This window comes from Nyctibius grandis, chromosome 6 (genome assembly GCF_013368605.1).
Source record: "Nyctibius grandis isolate bNycGra1 chromosome 6, bNycGra1.pri, whole genome shotgun sequence".
Classification (NCBI taxonomy): Eukaryota; Metazoa; Chordata; class Aves; order Nyctibiiformes; family Nyctibiidae; genus Nyctibius; species Nyctibius grandis.
Window position 1 is genome coordinate 20,871,160 of NC_090663.1, and position 19,349 is coordinate 20,890,508.

General features: G+C 42.4%; 1 protein-coding gene across 4 annotated transcripts in view; it reads right to left on the reverse strand.

Moving 5' to 3' along the window:
* Positions 1–1,466: 1,466 nt before the first annotated feature.
* Positions 1,467–19,349, reverse strand: part of CCDC149 (coiled-coil domain containing 149) — a 65,165-nt gene continuing 47,282 nt past the window's right edge. For 2 of the 4 annotated variants that reach the window (XM_068404017.1, XM_068404014.1), the window contains 3 exons: positions 10,071–10,178; positions 4,951–5,544; positions 1,467–4,335 (listed from right to left, as the gene is read on the reverse strand). In XM_068404017.1, the coding sequence (XP_068260118.1) occupies positions 4,952–5,544; positions 10,071–10,178 (701 nt within the window). In that variant the 3' untranslated portion in view covers positions 1,467–4,335; position 4,951. The remainder of the gene's footprint in view (positions 4,336–4,950; positions 5,545–10,070; positions 10,179–19,349) is intronic. The other 2 variants (XM_068404015.1, XM_068404016.1) reach the window with 2 other exon arrangements.

Consider the following 19,349-nt stretch of genomic DNA (forward strand, 5'->3'; position numbering starts at 1 on the left):
CATTGTGATGTATTTTCTTGAAGATAAAAGATTCCCTTTTATGCAGTTTGGGAGTTGAATACATGTAAGTAACAGTGCTAACAGATATGGTTGATAGTCTGTAAAGAGTCTGTGTGCCGTAAAGGGCTCTTACGGGATCGTAAGTTGGATACCACAGGAAAAAATGTTAATACGAATAAGTAAGAAATTGCCTCTCATTAGATGCTATCTTGTATTTAGCTGCAAATCTCAAAGGTAAAAAGATCATAGAATCATAGAATGGTTTCGATTGGAAGGGACCTTAAGGACCATCTAGTTCCAACCCCCCTGACACAGGCAGGGACACCTTCCCACTAGACCAGGTTGCTCAAAGCCTCGTCCAACCTGGCCTTAAGCACTGCCAGGGAGGGGGCATCCACAACTTCTCTGGCAACATGTTCCAGTGTCTCACCACACTCACAGTAAAGAATTTCTTCCTAATATCTAATCTAAATCTACCCTCCTTCAGTTTAAAACCATTCCCCCTCATCCTATCACTCCATGCCCTTGTAAAAAGCCCCTGTCCCGCTTTCCTGTAGGCCCCCTTCAGGTACTGGAAGGCTGCTATGCAGTCTCCCCCGAGCCTTCTCTTCTCCAGGCTGAAGAGCCCTAACTCTCTCAGCCTGTCTTCATAGGAGAGGTGCTCCAGCCCTCTGATCATGTTCATGGCCCTCCTCTGGACTTGCTCCAACAGCTCCATGTCCTTCTTACGTTGGGGGCCCCAGAGCTGCACGCAGTACTCCAGGTGGGGTCTCATGAGAGCAGAGTAGATCATGAGATCTCTATGCTTTCAACTGTGCTGGGTGTTGTGTTGCAAGACCTGGATAATGGACTTACCCTAAAAATAAGGGAAAGTACAGACATTTCTCTTTTAAACTTTAGATCCATTATGTTATTCTACTCGTACTGTCAGGTGTTATTCTCAAACATGTATAAGCTTCTTAACCATTTCAAATTGTCCACGTGGCTATAGCTGAGTTGCACTGTTTACATGTGAAAGCAGACGTAAAAGAAATATTCGTTTACCATCACTCCCCAACAAAAATTCCCTAAAGCCTCTGGTTTGTGCCTGTTAGTAACTAGCTTGTATACAAAAGTTTTAATGCTGCTTAGACAATGATGATTGATAAAGTTAGCAGATCAGAGATAAATATTATTTTCAAAGCCAAAAAACACTGAGTGTGTTTCTTCATACAAAACTGTAGGAAGTAAATCAGTCAATTTAGACTGGGAAAAGTGACAGTGAAAAGATTTAAGTCAGATAATTTTCAAACTTAAAACTCTCACTCAATAAAGCTTTACTTTTTTAATTTAACACAACTCACTGAAAATACTAAACCACTACCTCATGATTATCATTCATCCGATACTGAGAAAAGGAAACAAGCAGGTAGAACAAGCGTATCAGGAAATGTTTTTATTAAAGATGATAAAATGTATTAATGTAGTTGAACCACGTTGTGCAGTTAATCCAGGCAGCAACAAAAGAAAGGTTTGCAAATAAATTAAACTGTATAATTTAGAAAATAAAACTACAAAACAGAAGCTGGTAAACAAAATCCTATCTTTTAGAAATGTAGCAGACGATTTCAACTTAATCTCAGTTAAGATTTTGAAATACATTCCTGAGCTCATATGGATTAAAGAAATTCCACTGTCTTTATTATACAAATTCCCATATGCTTAAAAATAGTCTCACTTAGAAAAGAAGCAGAATTCTAAAAGAAGCTTCTTAATCTGTCATTTTCTCACACTTACTTTACAAATTCAGTGAACACTGTTTTTCAAATAACCACAACATCGTCCTTTCAAATGAAATCCTTCTCACAGATAATGCATGAATTCACTTTTAGGTGAGACAACCTCCTTAAAATCAGGTTGTGAAATACATCTTCTCCATACCCGTGCCACAAGATTCCCTTCCCAGTTTGCTTCCCCAGAGCCCAACCCCAAAAAGGCTTTTATGTCTGGATGCAATTTCCACATTTCTGAAGGGAACAGAAGTCTAAAAAAAAAAAAACCAACCCCGAAACAAAACCAACCCAACCCCCCCTGAAAAACTTAAAGTAGTGTTGATTCCACAACAAAACACTAATTAATTTACTGGGGAAAAAAAAATCATCATTCTAATAGCACAACAATATCAATTAAAGCAATATTCAAGGAAGATACTGACAAGAATATTCAATTAGTTATCACATAGTGCAGCAAAGATGTTTTACTTTTACAAGTCTCCTGGCTTTGAAGTCTTGTGTTCCTGGGAGAAAGCTAAAAACGTAGCTAGAATACACACTCACTAGGACAGAAAGGAGAAGGACAGTATTGCAGCAGTGATATAGCACTAAAAATGAGGTTTCCAGAGATCTAAATATCTCACTGGAATTTAATGATTGCAATGATGTAAAAATGGCATCTAAGAGGGAGAATGGTGTGAGGATCATTACCAAGATGTCCTAATTGTTGAGTTCTACATCACAGAAAAAAAACATACTAAAAAGAATCAACAAATGAGGCACTAAAAAGCTGTTGGTCCAGCACTGCTTCTTCCTGCTCAAATTTTGCACCAAGCTCTTCATTAATTAATAACATTAACTAGCTGTTAAGGGACCAGGAGCAATACGCTAACTCACACAAGTGGGGGTCAGGAAAGACACAGGGCTGGGAACCAATATAACACCCTCAACATTTCACAGCTCAGCTACGTGAAATCCTGACCTTCTTATTTGCTTGCCTCAGTTCTGACTGCATTGATATTTAGCTCTGCGCAGGATTAGTCTGTGAAAGATGGAAAAGAATGTATCTTCAATAAAATGCTACTTCATGTGACATTCAAGCATTAAAGGAAAAAATCCTGCCACATTCTCCCAGAGATATCAGTTTCTGCAGCTATTTCTCCTCCGACTTGTCAGTACTGTCGTATAAATGAGTCAATAATGCAGTCAGTTACAATTAATGGGAACAGCATAACAATCTTTCCAATACTTAAAAACTCTTCTTGGTTTTTCAAGTGATGAGGAACTTAAATGGTGATCAGGGTAATGAAAGAAAACTTTTTACTGCTTCATGTCCCTAATACGCTTAAATATACAGATGGTTTTTGTTCCTAAGGGCTGCTGCTTAATATCAGTGAAATGCTGCAATGTCAAATTACCTTTAAAGAGGAAGGAAACACATTTAAGGAGCACTCTGAGTAGGCTTTATTGCCTGCAGACAGACACTTAAAGGGTTACATGAATGCACCTGCTAGGGAAAACACATGAGAACAGAGACAAGCCACATTTTTCACCTTCCTACTATCATTCCTTGTATTTATTTGTAATCATTCACATACAGCCTTTCTTCTGCTGAATACAAACTGTTCATGGACTCTGACACCTTCATTATGGCAGCACCTGCTAGCTCATCTTCCATATACAGAAGAGTTTGTCAGTATCGCTAATATAAACTCTGTTTATTCAGTAGCTGACAAGTGGGCTGTAAAAAGTTGCAGCTGGCAGTTATTTGTCAAAGAAGGGACTCAATCTGAGAGGGATTTTCCTTTTTATTAGTAGTATTTTATTAAATTTGGTTTAATTCTCTCTGATTGGTTTCAAGTTCTAGGAGTGAGAAATGAACATTTACAGACAATTAGGTCCCAAGCCAGCAGAAAAATTGCCTTGACGGCTGCTGGCCCACAGAAGGTCCACAGCTGCAGAGACTATTCCTTATGCTACAAACAGGAGAGGAAGGACATGCCTCCCCTTCTCCAACAGCTGCTAACTTCAACATTAAGTATTCCCTTGTTGCTGCCTTCCTAGGAGCAGAGTGGCACAGCTCCAGCATCAGGAGCGAGCTAGGGAATGACACAGCAGCCTCCTTTTTCCCCATAGGAATGTTTTCCTATGAATAAACATCAACAAGGGAAGAAGTTTAAGAAAGAAGCAACAATGCAAATAAACCTACTACACCACAGACTGGTGAAATAAGGAGAAAAGGAAGAGCTACCCTTAATTCCAAAACATCAAAAAATAAAAAAGACAGAGATTCCTTTAGAAAGGAGGGCACAGATGGATTAGGCTGCAATCTACCACCCATTACTCAGCCTGAGGGCTGTTCTAGCTCCTGTAGGTCGAGGAATGCAATTCCAGTAACTGAGAGAGCTAAGCAGGCGGGCAGAGCATCACTGGTTCTCCTCTTGCTGTTCTCCTTGCTTTGGAACAGCATTGCCACTTCTCACAGAAATACTTCTGGCTTCTCTGATGATGTTTCCTTCAGAGCTTCATTAAATTTGGTTCTCAGTATCTGGTGAAATAACTCCCTGCATTTTCATGAGATGAGCTGGGAGAGGGAAGGAAAAATATCGTACAGTTGAGAAGCTATAAAGGTTTGTAATAGGAGAACTATATACATGCAGGGATGGTTTTCAGAAACTTCCTATAAGGCAACAGTGATTTTATTCTAGGGATGTACTTACAGTCACTATATGTAAAGAGAAACAGAACACAGTCTGAGAAACAAGCAAAAGCTTGCAGCCTTAAGATGCTTCTCAATTTATCACTCCAAATTTTTCACCCCTAGAAGACACTTCTAACCATAAAAATATAGTCCAGGACTAGGACCATACATGTTACAGAAGTCTAGTGATAACATGATGAATCATTATCACTGGTCTCTTTGCTACACTAATGTAAATTACATCAATCTATGTAGAAACTTCAAATCATTACAAAAAACGAACATGATTTAATCTCATCACTAATACTTTCCCTTAGGTAATTGACATTTTTGGTATGCTGTAGCCAAAGCTAACAGAAAAACATCTTTATTAGACAAATATTAGCAGATCGATGTAAAAATTAACCCTACAGCACACTGTTTCACCAATCAGATTCGCAGCAGCACAGACACCGCATAAGGATTACAGTGAGATGCTCAAGGGCCTGGATTTCATACCTCAAGCCAAACTGTTATCCAAATATTCACAGTTTTCAGCAGAATCAGATGGTTTCTTGTTTTCAGATTCAGAGAGCTCCTCAAAGCTGTTATTCGTGTGTGCGGTTGTAACACTGAGCCCTCCATGCCTTCCAGGGTCCTCAGTATGCACCACATCCCCGGTGCTGCTATTTCGATCCCCTCTTTCATTTGTAATTTCACAGTCACTCTCTGAGGTTTCGTCATTGTCTTTCAGGGCCTCAGTTTCAGCTGTTTGTTCGTTCTCTGAGTTTGAGGGATCTGTGGGGTCAGATGGGTCGGGGCTGGAAAGTGGGAACTCTCCCTCGGAGGAACCATTAAGCTCTGCTCCAACCACCGTGTTCTCCTCCCCTGCGGAAGCGCCTGCTCTTTTCCCTTCCAGTTCTGCAACTGCCTGCTCTGTCAGTTTAATTATCTGACTTCCAAGCTCGTTTATTTCTTCTTCCTCGGAAGGTAACTGGGGTAATGAAGGATAAAAATGTTTATTTTGGTTTCTGTTATTTAAGTTTGTTCCCTCTTGAGCCAGGGACTCGCTTGCAACAGCACAAGTTTCATCACGTTCTCCCTTCTGTTCTGCTGTAAGAGAAACGGAACAAACAGAGAGATGCTCTAGTCAGTAGCAGGTATTTATGATATATCTGACCTGAAGACCATCACCACCAGTGCCAGACAACAGAGATGTTTACCTCAGTAAGGGATTTCCAAGAGTGATGGCCTATCCCATCCCAGGCCCATTTCTTAGATGATAAGCAATCAACACTAAGATTCTTGCTGGATCTGGCCCTGTTTTGGAGCCTCTCTTTCCCTAACACCAACAACTCTAAAAGAGTCATAGTTGATACCATGCCGTGGAACAGCAGGGTCAGGAAAACTTTTTCAAAGGAATATCAACTCGAAGCAAGGCACTCAGCTACAGAAATTTTTGGCACAGCTTAACATTAATCCCCACGTCACTACCACTTCCAGGGGTTAACACAAGCTCCATTTATTTGGAGCTTTTCACAGGCTTTCATCCAATAACGAAGTTCCGTTATTGGTCCTGCAACATTTCTCCTAACGTAAAAGATTATTCTAATTTGGGTAACAGCATAAAACAAAGCAGCAGTGGAAGAATTTTAAATATACCATTATACCAAAAGGCAAACACTGAACAAAATGTCAGAATACAGAAAATGGCAATGTGTACGCAAACAGCTTTGTGAAAGAGAGGGAATTTGTCCTCATCCCAGTTAAGGACAAAAAGCCTCATTGAAAATAAGCTCGCGAAGTCAAGTAAGAAAAATTAGGAAATGCCAGATGTACGGCTGCACTGACAGCTTAAAATGACTCCTGTCGTGCATATGCATTACCTGGTAGTATATGGGCATTTACCCCATTCCTCCCACAGGAACCCTGCCTTATGCACTGCACGGGACAGCCTGGCTGCAGGAGGGATCAGAGCTACACCGTACAGGAGCCTACTGCCTCTATCAGACCCGCCTCATTTATCTTTTGGGAGCTGCTGAGTGAGTGAGACGAGGGTCAGCATGAAGGGAACAGACACTCTTACTCCCATTAAGGAAGCTAGGAATGCTATTCTGAAGAGCTGGAATTGAAGTCTGTGGAAAAGGCAGGGAAAAATTAACTTTCAAGAGGTGATCACCCACTGGATCTAATCCTCATTAGCTGAGCACTCAGCTGGAAACCTAGGAGCTTGATTTGCAGTACTGCTCTGCTCACGTTGTGTATCTGAACACACATAGAGTGCTCCAAAAAGAGCCACAACTTATGTACCTCAAATTGGCACTCGAAATTAGCAGGGTCTCTACCCTATTCTTTGCGTGCCTCAGTTTCCTCCCTCTACAGTGGGATAACACTATCCCATCGCCTTGCTGCAATTTTCTAAAGATAAATTGTTTCAAAGCACTAGAACACCAGAGAAAAGTTCATAGCAAAACAGTACTTTTGTCTTCAGGGAATGCTTGAAATAGCTCACAGGCAATACAGCAGGAACAACGCACTCAACAACGAAGAGGAAAAAAACCTGAATAGCTGTTCATTAGCAGCTGTGATGCTCAAGTGCAGTCCATCCCACAACACTATCCATCCTGTACACTGGATAAAGGGAGATTTGGTGGCACAAGACAGTCTTTAATTCATATGATTGTACTATGCCATTATGCAGTTTCACACAGAACTGCACAGTATATCCTACTGACTTCCAGCATCCAGCTTCACTGAAACAATGATAACAAGTACAAACTAAAACAGGCCTTGATGAGATCAGGGTAAGCAGACAGATAAGATAAAAAAAGCCTGGAAAAGCCCTCTGATTATCTGTAGATCTAGCTAGAGCAACATTTGATGTATTATAGAAGGTTCTGATAAAGAATGTATGTTAGTGCAAAAGCTAAAGAAGTTTCCTGGGTCAAACAGGCACCAAATATCAATGGTACTATTTAAAGGACCATAGCTGACCAACGTGACATCAGGCCTAGTATTTAAAGATACGTAAGAATTTCATTGCTATTCTGCTTATCTACTGTTTTCACTCAACTGATCATTCAACTAATAGGAAAATAAAAGCGGTTTTGTTTTTATGCCTAGAATACTTTTAAAACTAGGGCATACTTGCTTGTTAAACGAAGGCAGATGAATATACTCCTATGTTCTTCCCAGCTGCCAAGCTCCCCCAGATTTTGGAGGTACACTGTATAGATGAAAAATTGCAATATGCACCAAACTCCTAAAACTCAACAGCACACAGTCACTCCCTATGCAGAGGACCACAAAGGTGACTCAGTGTATCACTCCCATACAGCTGCTGACTGCAGAGGAGCTGCGTGACTCCAAGCACAGGGACATGCCCTACAGCTGAAAACATTCTGCTTCCTTTCCAGGCTTGGAAGGGAAGATGGCAGCCCCAAACATCCAGCAGAAAAAAAGATCTGGAGCAAAAGAAGAAGTTATTGTTGCTCCACCTACTGCTAGAATCTATGGCATCCCCAGCACAGCTGGTAGTATGTATGTGCTCATCTATGTCACTGAAAAGTTGGTCCAGTTTATTTAACTGTCACAGAGGTGAGTTTTGTCTGAGTTCTCACTGCAGGTTATCAAGTATACTGAGCCACATGCAAAGGGAAAAAACAAGCTGTTTGTGCAGGCAGAACAGTCATTTCTTAACCTGCTCCAGTTTAATAACAGGATTTCTGTGATTGATCTTGTCTCTCTTACGGTTATAGGATGGGAAGGGGGAAAGAGAGTGACGATCTACTGGGAGCAGATTCTTCCCATGACTGCCACAGCCCTAATCCTTGTCTGCTTTCTCTTCTCCAAGGCTGTTTTATTCCACTCTTCTCTTCCCCTGCCTAGCTCTTTGCTCCTGCCCTTTGTTTATCCAGTCCCTACACTCACTCTGCCCATTTCTCATCCACCTTTCAATCTTTATCACGCCTTGCTTTCACTGTCAACATTTTGATTCCTCGCTCCTGTACTTCAGCCTCTGCTCATCCAGATGCAGGTCCCCCCTCACTCAGACTTCCTTCGACTCCATCATTCCCCATCTACTCTAGTCTTCCCATCACTTGAGAATCCTGATCTCAGCCTTCCTTTCCTCTCTCTGTTACAGGTTTTTTTCCCCTCTAGGTTTACATTATCATGAAGGAGAGCATGCAGAGTTTTACCAGCATTGGTGGCACAAAGCAAGCTCAACAGAATCACTGGTTTGTTTTTTTCTTGTTTTTAGCAGATGGTATTTGAAAGTGAATGGGGTTTAGAATGGGGTGGAAACTCCAGCCTGTTTTCTCAGGGTGGAAACCTTTTCCCCAGATCTCAAATTCCTTTCAATTATACTAAATGATTGCATGTTTGAAAAAAAAAAAAAAAGACAAAGAAAAAAATAAACCAAAAAACACGTGGTCATCAGAATTCAACACAAAAAAGTGATTTGTCTGACATTAAAAAAATCAGCTGAAGTAGAAAACACAGCATGGAAAGCTTCAGCCCAGAGCTAAAGTTTGGCAGTGTTACAAAGCAACAGAAACAGGGTCTGATGAGATTTGACAGGCAGCTTTAACCAACACTGTAATACCAACATCACCTAGGACAAATATGTAGAGAAAAGAGCATAATACCACCAAGTAAATACTTTCAGTAACTGCAGATTTAATTAAAAATCAATGATCGAGCAGGCAAAACATAAATATTTATGAGTTATTGTTACTCATGGGAGAACTATTCACTATAGCTTCACTTCTTATTTTTAGCAAAAATATCAGCTGATCAAGATTATAAAAAAAGATCAGTCTGGCTGTCAAATTTTATCAGATGATGATATGGATAATAAAGTCAAAATTAAGCCACAATCTATTTAGTTTGAGGACTAACCAATAAATTGTTTATGATGCTTCATGGTTAGCTGAGTAAGATCTGGGCATACCAAAATGTTACGCCCATTAAAGAGCTTATCCAAATGCTGATAGGCAAGCATAATAATCCATCTCCCATCCATTATGAAAAACTAAGGAAAAAAAAAAAAATCAAGGTTATCAGCAAAACACTATCTTCTGCTACTGTCAAATAAAGTTAAGCTTGACTTTGGAGAGATGTTAAAACTTGCTGTTGGGGAAGGATTTTTAACAAAACACACGCAAGACTATAAAAAAAGCAGTCAATTTCTCTGGGAAAACGAGTCAGGTATTTCAATTTACCGGGCGCAATCAGGAAGCCTTTCATCTAGGTATCAGCTATAATGCAGGAAAATGCTAAGCCAGTGCTTTCCTACTGTGCATTTCAACAGAGGGAAAAAGAGCAGGAGGCATCTAACTGTAACATAGATGGCACGAACAACTTCTCATAGTATCAAGTTATCTGTCAGGAAAATTCTTTGAGGTGTAAGACCTGATTCCTAGCCCTGTGCAATCTATTCAACAGTCATTTTTCAGTCATTTCGTTGCTGTTTGTACTGGGGCCATCTATCCATTTTACTTGTGGATGATTTATTCAATCTCTGTGACCACTGAAACTTTGCCTTCTGCTGTCCCAGCATGAAAATTTATCACTTTTTATTTGGAAAGAAATGAGTGTTCAGCTCTCATCATGCTTCTTATGTTCCGGGTGCTCACCTTCTACTTCAGTTTTCTGTGGCTTATCAGTAAACGCTAACAATGGTGACCTGGACCGCTGTATAACAGGCAAGGTTGGGTCACTGAATGTTATGGTATCCTTTCCACCTGAAATAATCAAAGTATTAGAACTATTAATTCACCAACGACATCCATTGTTCACTAATGATCTTCAAACATATCCTACTTTTTTTTTGCAATGTTATTGAAAAGTACAGAACAGGAAAAGCATCTCAAATGATCCTTCTACAGCATGGAAAAAATTACTCTGTACTGCAACTGGAATATGCAAGTCAAATACAGAAAAGGCGTATGTTTTTACCTGCAGTACTGAGTAAAGGACACATTTTGAAATAAGACCAGGTGGTGTATGCAGCAAATTGTATTAGCAATTAGCATTCAGTTCAGAATATTAATAACCAGATCATACCAAAAGTTTTACAAAGAGTAATGGATCATTTGCATGCTATTACCAGCAAGTGTTCAGCACTGACTCCTTACTCTCTATTACTCTGCCTCAGTGGTGAACCTGCTCGTATCACATACGTAGTTTTACACTACAGAATCAACACACATATTATCCTACATTGCTCCCTTAAAAAAAAATAGTAAAAGCTTAGCATAACTAAGAACTGAGGAAGCAAACAAGTATACATTGCTGGGGAACAGGAGGGATTTTAATCTGAAAATTCAAAAAAAACCATTTCTGAGCATTTTCATTTTAAGCCAAATGGAAAAGGGCAATTTTCCAGCTCTTTTGCAGAGAAATGGTGGAAATACAGCCGGTGGAATACAGCCGGTCCAATGGGGATGTGGTGGAGAGGCAACCTATATCAGAGGTCCCACCACAGTCAGAAAAACCTGACAGGCGTATAGCTACCTCCTCCACAAGGAAGAAGAGAAGAGTTTTAGTGGTTGGAGATTCCTTCCTAAAGGGAACTGAGGGCCCAATATGCAGAGCTGACCTCCATCACAGGGAGGTCTGCAGCCTGCCTGGAGCCCGAATCAGGGATATCACCAGGAAACTCCCCAACCTGGTGAAGGCCACAGACTACTACCCCCTGCTGATCTTCCAGACAGGTGGGGAAGAAGCTGCATCCCGTAGTCTGAGGGGGATGAAGAAAGACTACAAGGCCCTAGGACGGTTGGTGAAAGAGTCTGGGGCACAAGTTGTTTTCTCCTCCCTCCTTCCATTTTCAGGTGATGACGTGGGATGGAATAGTAGGATTCTCTCTATTAATGCCTGGCTACGAGACTGGTGCTACAGGCAGGGCTTTGGGTTCTTTGATAATGGCTGGTTTTATAAGACACCAGGCGTGACCGTAATACATGGGAAAGGTTTATGTCGTAGGGGCAAAAGGGTTCTGGGACAGGAATTAGCAGGGCTCATTCGGAGAGCTTTAAACTAGATTCGAAGGGGGATGGGGTAGTAGCTGGGCTTGCACCACTGGGACAACGCTCTAGTGTTGAGGTAGACCAGGAGGCCTCCCATCCCCCTAGGGTGAAATTGGTGTGCTCAGCTCGCTCCCTGAAATGCCTGTACACCAATGTACGCAGCATGGGCAATAGACAGGAGGAGCTGGAAATCTGTGTTCGGTCGGGGGGCTATGATCTAGTGGCAATTACAGAGACTTGGTGGGACGCCTCGCATGACCGCAATGTGGTCATGGATGGCTATGTCCTATTCAGGAAAGACAGGCCACTAAGGAGAGGTGGTGGAGTTGCTCTTTATGTGAGTGAGCAGCTAGAATGTATTGAGTTCTGTCCAGGGGTTGATCAGGAGCGAGTTGAGAGTTTGTGGGTGCGAATTAAGAGGCAGGCTGGCAGGGGTGATACTGTTGTGGGTGTCTATTACAGGCCACCGGATCAGGATGAGGAGGGTGATGAGGCCTTCTACAGGCAGCTGAGAGCAGTCTCGCAATTACAGGGCCTGGTTGTCATGGGGGATTTCAACTACCCTGATATTTGCTGGGAGGCCTACTCAGCCAGCCATCCTCAGTCCAGGAGGTTCCTCCAGTGCATTGATGATAACTTTCTGATGCAAATGGTGGATGAGCCAACTAGGAGAGGAGCGCTGCTGGATCTTATCCTCACTAACAAGGAGGGTCTGGTTGAAGCGGTGAAGGTTGAGGGCAGCCTTGGTTGTAGTGACCATGAGATGGTAGAGTTCAGGATCTCATGTGGCAGGAACGGAATAGCTAGCAGAATCACAACCCTGGACTTCAGGAGGGCCAACTTTGGCCTTTTCAAGCAATTGCTAGGGGAAATCCCATGGGACAGGGTACTAGAAGGTAAGGGGGCTCAAGATAGTTGGTTAGCATTCAAGGACTGCTTCTTCCGAGCTCAAGATCAGAGCATCCCAGCAGGTAGGAAGTCAAGGAAGGGTACCAGGAGACCTGCATGGTTAAACAGGGAACTGCTGGGCAAACTCAAGTGGAAGAAGAGGGTGTACAGATCATGGAAGGAGGGGCTGGCCACTTGCGAGGAATATAAGTCTGTTGTCAGAGGATGTAGGGAGGCAACTAGGAAAGCTAAGGCCTCCTTGGAATTAAACCTTGCAAGAGAGGTCAAGGACAACAGAAAGGGCTTCTTCAAATACATTGCAGGTAAAGCCAACACTAGAGGCAATGTAGGCCCACTGATGAATGAGGTGGGGGCCCTGGAGACAGAGGATAAAAAGAAGGCGGAGTTACTGAATGCCTTCTTTGCCTCTGTCTATACTGCCGGAGGCTGTCCTGAGGAGCCCTGGACCCCTGAGGCCCCAGAAGAAGTCAGGATAGAGGAGGAATCTGTCTTGGTTGATGAGGGCTGGGTCAGGGACCAATTAAGCAATCTGGACGTCCATAAATCCATGGGCCCTGATGGGATGCACCCGCGGGTGCTGAGGGAGCTGGTGGAAGTCATTGCTAGGCCACTCTCCATCATCTTTGCTAAGTCGTGGGCAATGGGAGAGGTGCCTGAGGACTGGAGGAAAGCGAATGTCACTCCAGTCTTCAAAAAGGGCAAGAAGGAGGACCCGGGTAACTATAGACCGGTCAGCCTCACCTCCATCCCTGGAAAGGTGATGGAACAACTTGTTCTTGGTGCTGTCTCTAGGCACATCAAGGATAGGGGGATCATTAGGGGCACTCAACATGGCTTCACCAAGGGGAAGTCATGCTTAACCAACTTGATAGCCTTTTATGAGGATGTAACCCAGTGGATAGATGATGGTAAAGCTGTGGATGTGGTCTATCTTGATTTCAGTAAAGCGTCTGACACGGTCTCCCACAGCATCCTCGCAGCTAAACTGAGGAAGTGTGGTCTGGATGATCGGGTAGTGAGGTGGATTGTGAACTGGCTGAAGGAAAGAAGCCAGAGAGTGGTGGTCAATGGGACAGAGTCCAGTTGGAGGCCTGTGTCTAGCGGAGTCCCTCAAGGGTCGGTACTGGGACCAGTTCTATTCAATACATTCATTAATGACTTGGATGAGGGAATAGAGTGCACTGTCAGCAAGTTCGCTGATGACACCAAACTGGGAGGAGTGGCTGACACACCAGAAGGCTGCGCAGCCATTCAGAGAGACCTGCACAGGCTGGAGAGTTGGGCAGGGAGAAATTTAATGAAATATAACAAGGGCAAGTGTAGAGTCCTGCATCTGGGCAAGAACAACGCCATGTATGAGTACAAGTTGGGGACAGACCTGTTGGAGAGCAGCGTCGGGGAAAGGGACCTGGGGGTCCTAGTGGACAGCAGGATGACCATGAGCCAGCAATGTGCCCTTGTGGCCAAGAAGGCCAAGGGCATCCTGGGGTGTATTAGAAGGGGTGTGGTTAGCAGGTCAAGAGAGGTTCTCCTCCCCCTCTACTCTGCCCTGGTGAGGCCGCATCTGGAATATTGTGTCCAGTTCTGGGCCCCTCAGTTCAAGGAGGACAGGGAACTGCTAGAGAGAGTCCAGCGCAGAGCCACAAAGATGATTAAGGGAGTGGAACATCTCCCTTATGAGGAGAGGCTGAGGGAGCTGGGTCTCTTTAGCTTAGAGAAGAGGAGACTGAGGGGTGACCTCATTAATGTTTATAAATATGTAAAGGGCAAGTGTCATGAGGATGCAGCCAGGCTCTTCTCAGTGACATCCCTTGACAGGACAAGGGGCAATGGGTGCAAGCTGGAACACAGGAGGTTCCACATAAATATGAGGAAAAACTTCTTTACGGTGAGGGTAACCGAACACTGGAACAGGCTGCCCAGAGAGGTTGTGGAGTCTCCTTCTCTGGAGACATTCAAAACCCGCCTGGACGCGTTCCTGTGTGATATGGTCTAGGGAATCCTGCTCCGGCAGGGGGATTGGACTAGATGATCTTTCGAGGTCCCTTCCAATCCCTAACATTCTGTGATTCTGTGATTCTGTGAAATAGTGCAAGAAACTCTTCAGCTGAGGACTCTGCTGTAGATGCCTCATCTTTACCTATTTTAGCAATACAGAAAGCAACACCTGCAGATCCTTTAGGAAGTCCTCCAGTATTCAGGATGCTCATGTTTTTAGTGACTGATGCTACCTTAAACCTAGAGGGGAAATGGCAGGAAATGTGCAAGATCAGCTAAGCGTGGTGTTTGTGTGGCCTCCCGAACAACTGCCAACTAATAAGTAATGGCTGGGGAGGCAGCACGCTACTGCTCTATTTATCTCCATAAGAACGGACATTTATGTAACAACCACTTCTCCCCTCTAAATCTGTTTGTACGTTTCACTTTAAGGCAACATCCTAAATCTAATCACCCATCCAAGACAAAGACTTTCAAAAGAGCACCAGGTCAGGAGATACCCGGAATAAATCCAGCTCTGAGAAAGTTCTGGTACCTACTAAGAAATAATGAAAATCAAGCTGTTTCCATGGAGCCTAACTGGACTATCCCAATCCCTGACTACTTTTCAAAGTACTGGCTGTAAATGCCTTGATCCTGAAGGTATTAATGATGTTTTTATATCCTTAATGTGTCGGGGTATATACTGCAGCACTATGAATGCAAGTAATGCTTCTGAAACATTGATCTTGTGACGTTTTGATCCCCCTGTCAAGTATGAATCAGAATTCTGTCTTCAACATAATGAGTAATAAAAAAAAAAATATTAACTAACAGCAAAGTAGAGAACTCCCTCAGTGTAAGGCAAAATTAATTAAAATAAAAAAAAAAGGGCAAAACAAATCTGATGGCTATTTCAAAATGCAAAAACCCCTAGAAGAATGCACTTCCCTGTAAGGGAAGGAATTTTGTGCTGGAAGAAGAACTAAATCATACAGGGAACTAGTGGTATGAAAACATCCAATAGATATGCATACACAGTCAAAAATAGCCACGTATCCAACAAGATACAAAAGAATCCAGCAAAGGAAGTAAAATTCAAAAAGATGATGAATAAAGAATTTGTGGTGGGTGCTTTAACAGTAGAAAGTAGAGTTTTTTTGTTTTGGTGGGGGTTTTTTAAATGAAAAAAGCAAAGCCTGAGCTAAAGTCCCTGAAGATAGCAAGACAAGCTTCAAAAAAGAAACTTCCTGACTTCCAGCCACCATTTACACAGTAAACACATTCACTTTCACATTTTTCTCTGAAAAGCAACTTGGTTACAGAAAACAGAGCTAAGCTCAGTATCCACACATCTAAGCAACAGATGTGTCCCAAAGAGTCTGATGCATATTTATTTATTAACAGTGACTCACATCCACTCATGAAGGAGGGACATGGGGGTATTGCTGCACTATATTCTGTGAATCATGGATTACACACAGGGAATTGCAATTAGCTGCTGTGTAAGCTCAACTTCATAACTTCTATAGCTTTGTGTTCTTCTATGGAGTGAATTTTTCAAGGACTTCAGTGAAAAGTATATAGATCTCAAAATAAGCAGACAAATAAGTTTTCAAGAGTAATAAATACATTTTCTTCTCCAGGGCTGGGTATCCCCTTATAACCTCTGCTGCACCCTACACCGCTGTGACTGGCTACATCCACAGCAGCTGCCGAGCCCATTAATTCTACCTTGCCTCTGCTCCACGCTGATTACTGCAGAGCAAGAGGCAGCGCTGAAACTTAATTTTATCATCCCAGACAGAAACAGGCTGAGTCATGGTCAGCTCTTTTCTTAGGCTTTTTTTCAGTGGAAATCTGGAATTTTCAGGAAAGGACAGATTTTAAAATATACGTAATAACTTATCTGAATGTCTAGTGACATCAAATTGTGAGAGGAATAAGGTGGGGGTTACTATGTACTATTACTGAATACACTTAACATATTATGCATGCATATTTGAGCCACAATGTACCCAAGACAAAGAATTAAATGCTTTTGTGAACACGACATTCTCTGCTTCCTTCTCAAGGCAAGTCGGCTCATAAAAAGAAAATCAAGAGCCAAATTTATCATAGACTCATAGAATGGTTTGAGTTGGAAGGGACCTTAAAGATCACCTAGTTCCAACCCCCCTGCCACAGGCAGGGACACCTTCCCACTAGACCAGGTTGCTCAAAGCCCCATCCAATCTGGCCTTAAACACTGCCAGGGAGGGGCCACCCATAACTTCTCTGGGCAACCTGTTCCAGTGTCTCATTACCCTCACAGTAAAGAATTTCTTCCTAATATCTAATCTAAATCTACCCTCTTTCAGTTTAAAACTGTTCCCCCTCATCCTGTCACTACTTGCCCTTGTAAAAAGTCCCTCTCCAGCTTTTCTTGTGGGCCCCCTTCAGGTACTGGAAGGCTGCTATGAGATGTCCCCAGAACCTTCTCTTCTCCAGGCTGAAGAGCCCCAACTCTCTCAGCCTGTCTTCATAGGAGAGGTGCTCCAGCCCTCTCATCATCTTCATGGCCCTCCTCTGGACTTGCTTCAACAGCTCCATGTTGGGGGCCCCAGAGCTGGACGGAATACTCCTGGTGGGGTCTCATGAGAGTGGAGCAGAGGTGCAGAATCACCTCCCTTGACCTGCTGGCCACTCTGCTTTTGATGCAGCGCAGCACACGGTTGGCCTTCTGGGCTGCAAGCGCACATTGCTGGCTCATGTTGAGCTTCTCATCAACCATCACCCCCAAGTCCTTCTCCTCAGGGCTGCTCTCAATCCATTCTCCACCCAGCCTGTATTTGTGCTTGGGATTGTCCCAACCCATGTGCAGGACCTTGCACTTGGCCTTGTTGAACCTCATGCAGTTTGCGCAGGCCCAGCTCTCAAGCCTGTCAAGGTCCCTCTGGATGGCATTGCTTCCCTCCAGCGTGTTGACCGCACCACACAGCTATGCCCAAGCTTGCTTTCTTTTCAGCAATAAACGTCGCAAGAGACTTGTTTAATTAAAGCCCATTTTTCGAACAGGGGAAGCTAAAGTTTGTGGTAGGCAGAACTTCTACAGAAAATGAACTATGCTACCAGTTCAACCATTTCAAAAATTAAATAAGCACTTCCTCTTCATTTAAGCTTCCCCATAGTTCATTCATGCATTGGTCAAAAGGCAGATGACAAATATGCCACCCAACAAAATATTACAAGCTCTTTCTTCAATAGGATAAAGTTTATTAATATAATTTGGAAGATATTAGTATCATGGTGACAGAGGATGTTATAAATGTTATATGGACAATGATGACTAAGTAGGAACATTAACTTCAGATTAAAAACCTGCAATTTATAGTGTGCGCTTCTTTCAGTGCTAGACTGAACATCAGCTTTCATCTGCGTATTTTTTCCAATGACAAAAAGTTCAACTCACAACCAAATAATAATTTTTCCTCTCTGGATTTAAGGCTGACTGGACAAGATACTCTCCATATTCTGCTCCTCACTCAAGCCAACATTCAGCTGCAGAGTCCACTGTGGTAGCTCCCACGCTATTTGTTACACACTGCTGTTTCATGGAGTGGAAGCTTTCCATGCTTCGAAAAGAAAACTGGTGACCCATCAGGTGTTGCAAGGCTCTTTCTGAACACCTTGAGACTAGAGTGCACTTGGAAACCAAGGTGCACTCTTGATTTAAAAGGCAAGCAGCAAACCAACAAACCTTGGGGCTCAACAGAACTCGCAATCCAGTGTAAAATTCCTTTAGAACTATTTAAGATAATCCTTTCTTACTATTTTCCTCAATTTAAAGGAATTGTCTTGTAGAATAGTCTCCATTTCTCTTGTGGTCATCTAACTCACTTGACTGAACGTCTTAATCTGTTGGATACAAAAATGTTCAAATAACACTTCCGTTTATTTACATGCAGTGACAATATTTAACGTACTGCCAAAATCAGTTACTAAAAATATATGTCAAGCAGAACCTACTCCCAAATCCCACTGAGACATTGTAGCTCAGGCCTTCAGGCAGCAAAAGAAAAGGAGGAAAGAGACAATTGTTATTGTATAAATGTTAATTTGATGTCTTCCCTACACAGACCAACAACAGTGCAAGAAGTTCCCACTGTTCCATTTTTTTTAATACATTTTGTGAAGATTAGAAATGCTGCATTTATTAGTGTACGAATTTCATGGAACACTATTTTTGGGAAAAAACCTACAGTACCTTAAACTGGTGAGTTTATGATACACATTTGTACTAACGTACAAAACTGCATTAGCAGGGTCTTAGACAAATATTTCACCTGCATCTTTTGGAGAATGTGGGGAGGGAAAAATGCACTAATTATACTGTGTACGTTAGGTGATATTAACTGAAGAGTAATCCATGGAAACAAATTTGGTACCTTCAGTTCTGGAAAGAGTCAATGAGAGAGCCAGTTCCAGAAAGGTGACTGAGAATGCCTACAACGGGCAAGCTGAAGTGGCAATACACCACATCAGCCAAACGGTTGAACAGCACAGGTTTGTCAGAAGGTCTCTTCAGCTTTGTCATATTTTCTTCTAGATGGAAAGTTTAAGTGGAAAAAACACAGAGCCAAAAAACTAGAAGCCTAAACCCCACTATCTCCCACCCCCAGTAGCACTAATAGGAAGCTGTAAACAACAAAGCCTAATGATGCAAACACCAACAATGGAGTAGCATAATTTACAGTGGTTAAAGAAGACACAATTAGGTGTAATGGGAGGAAAAGAAGCAAAAAGTAAATGTAAATTAAATATCACACATTTTCCTAACAGTGAGGTCTATTAGGAAGCAGATTAATCTCCCATTACTTGAGTAATTCAAAACCAAATACAATACTTAAGATGCTACAGGGAATAAGCCTGTTCTGGAGAGATGGACTAGAAAATTTAAGGTAATTTACATTTCCAATTTCTCAGAGCTTATGATTCTACAGAAAAACATTAGAAATA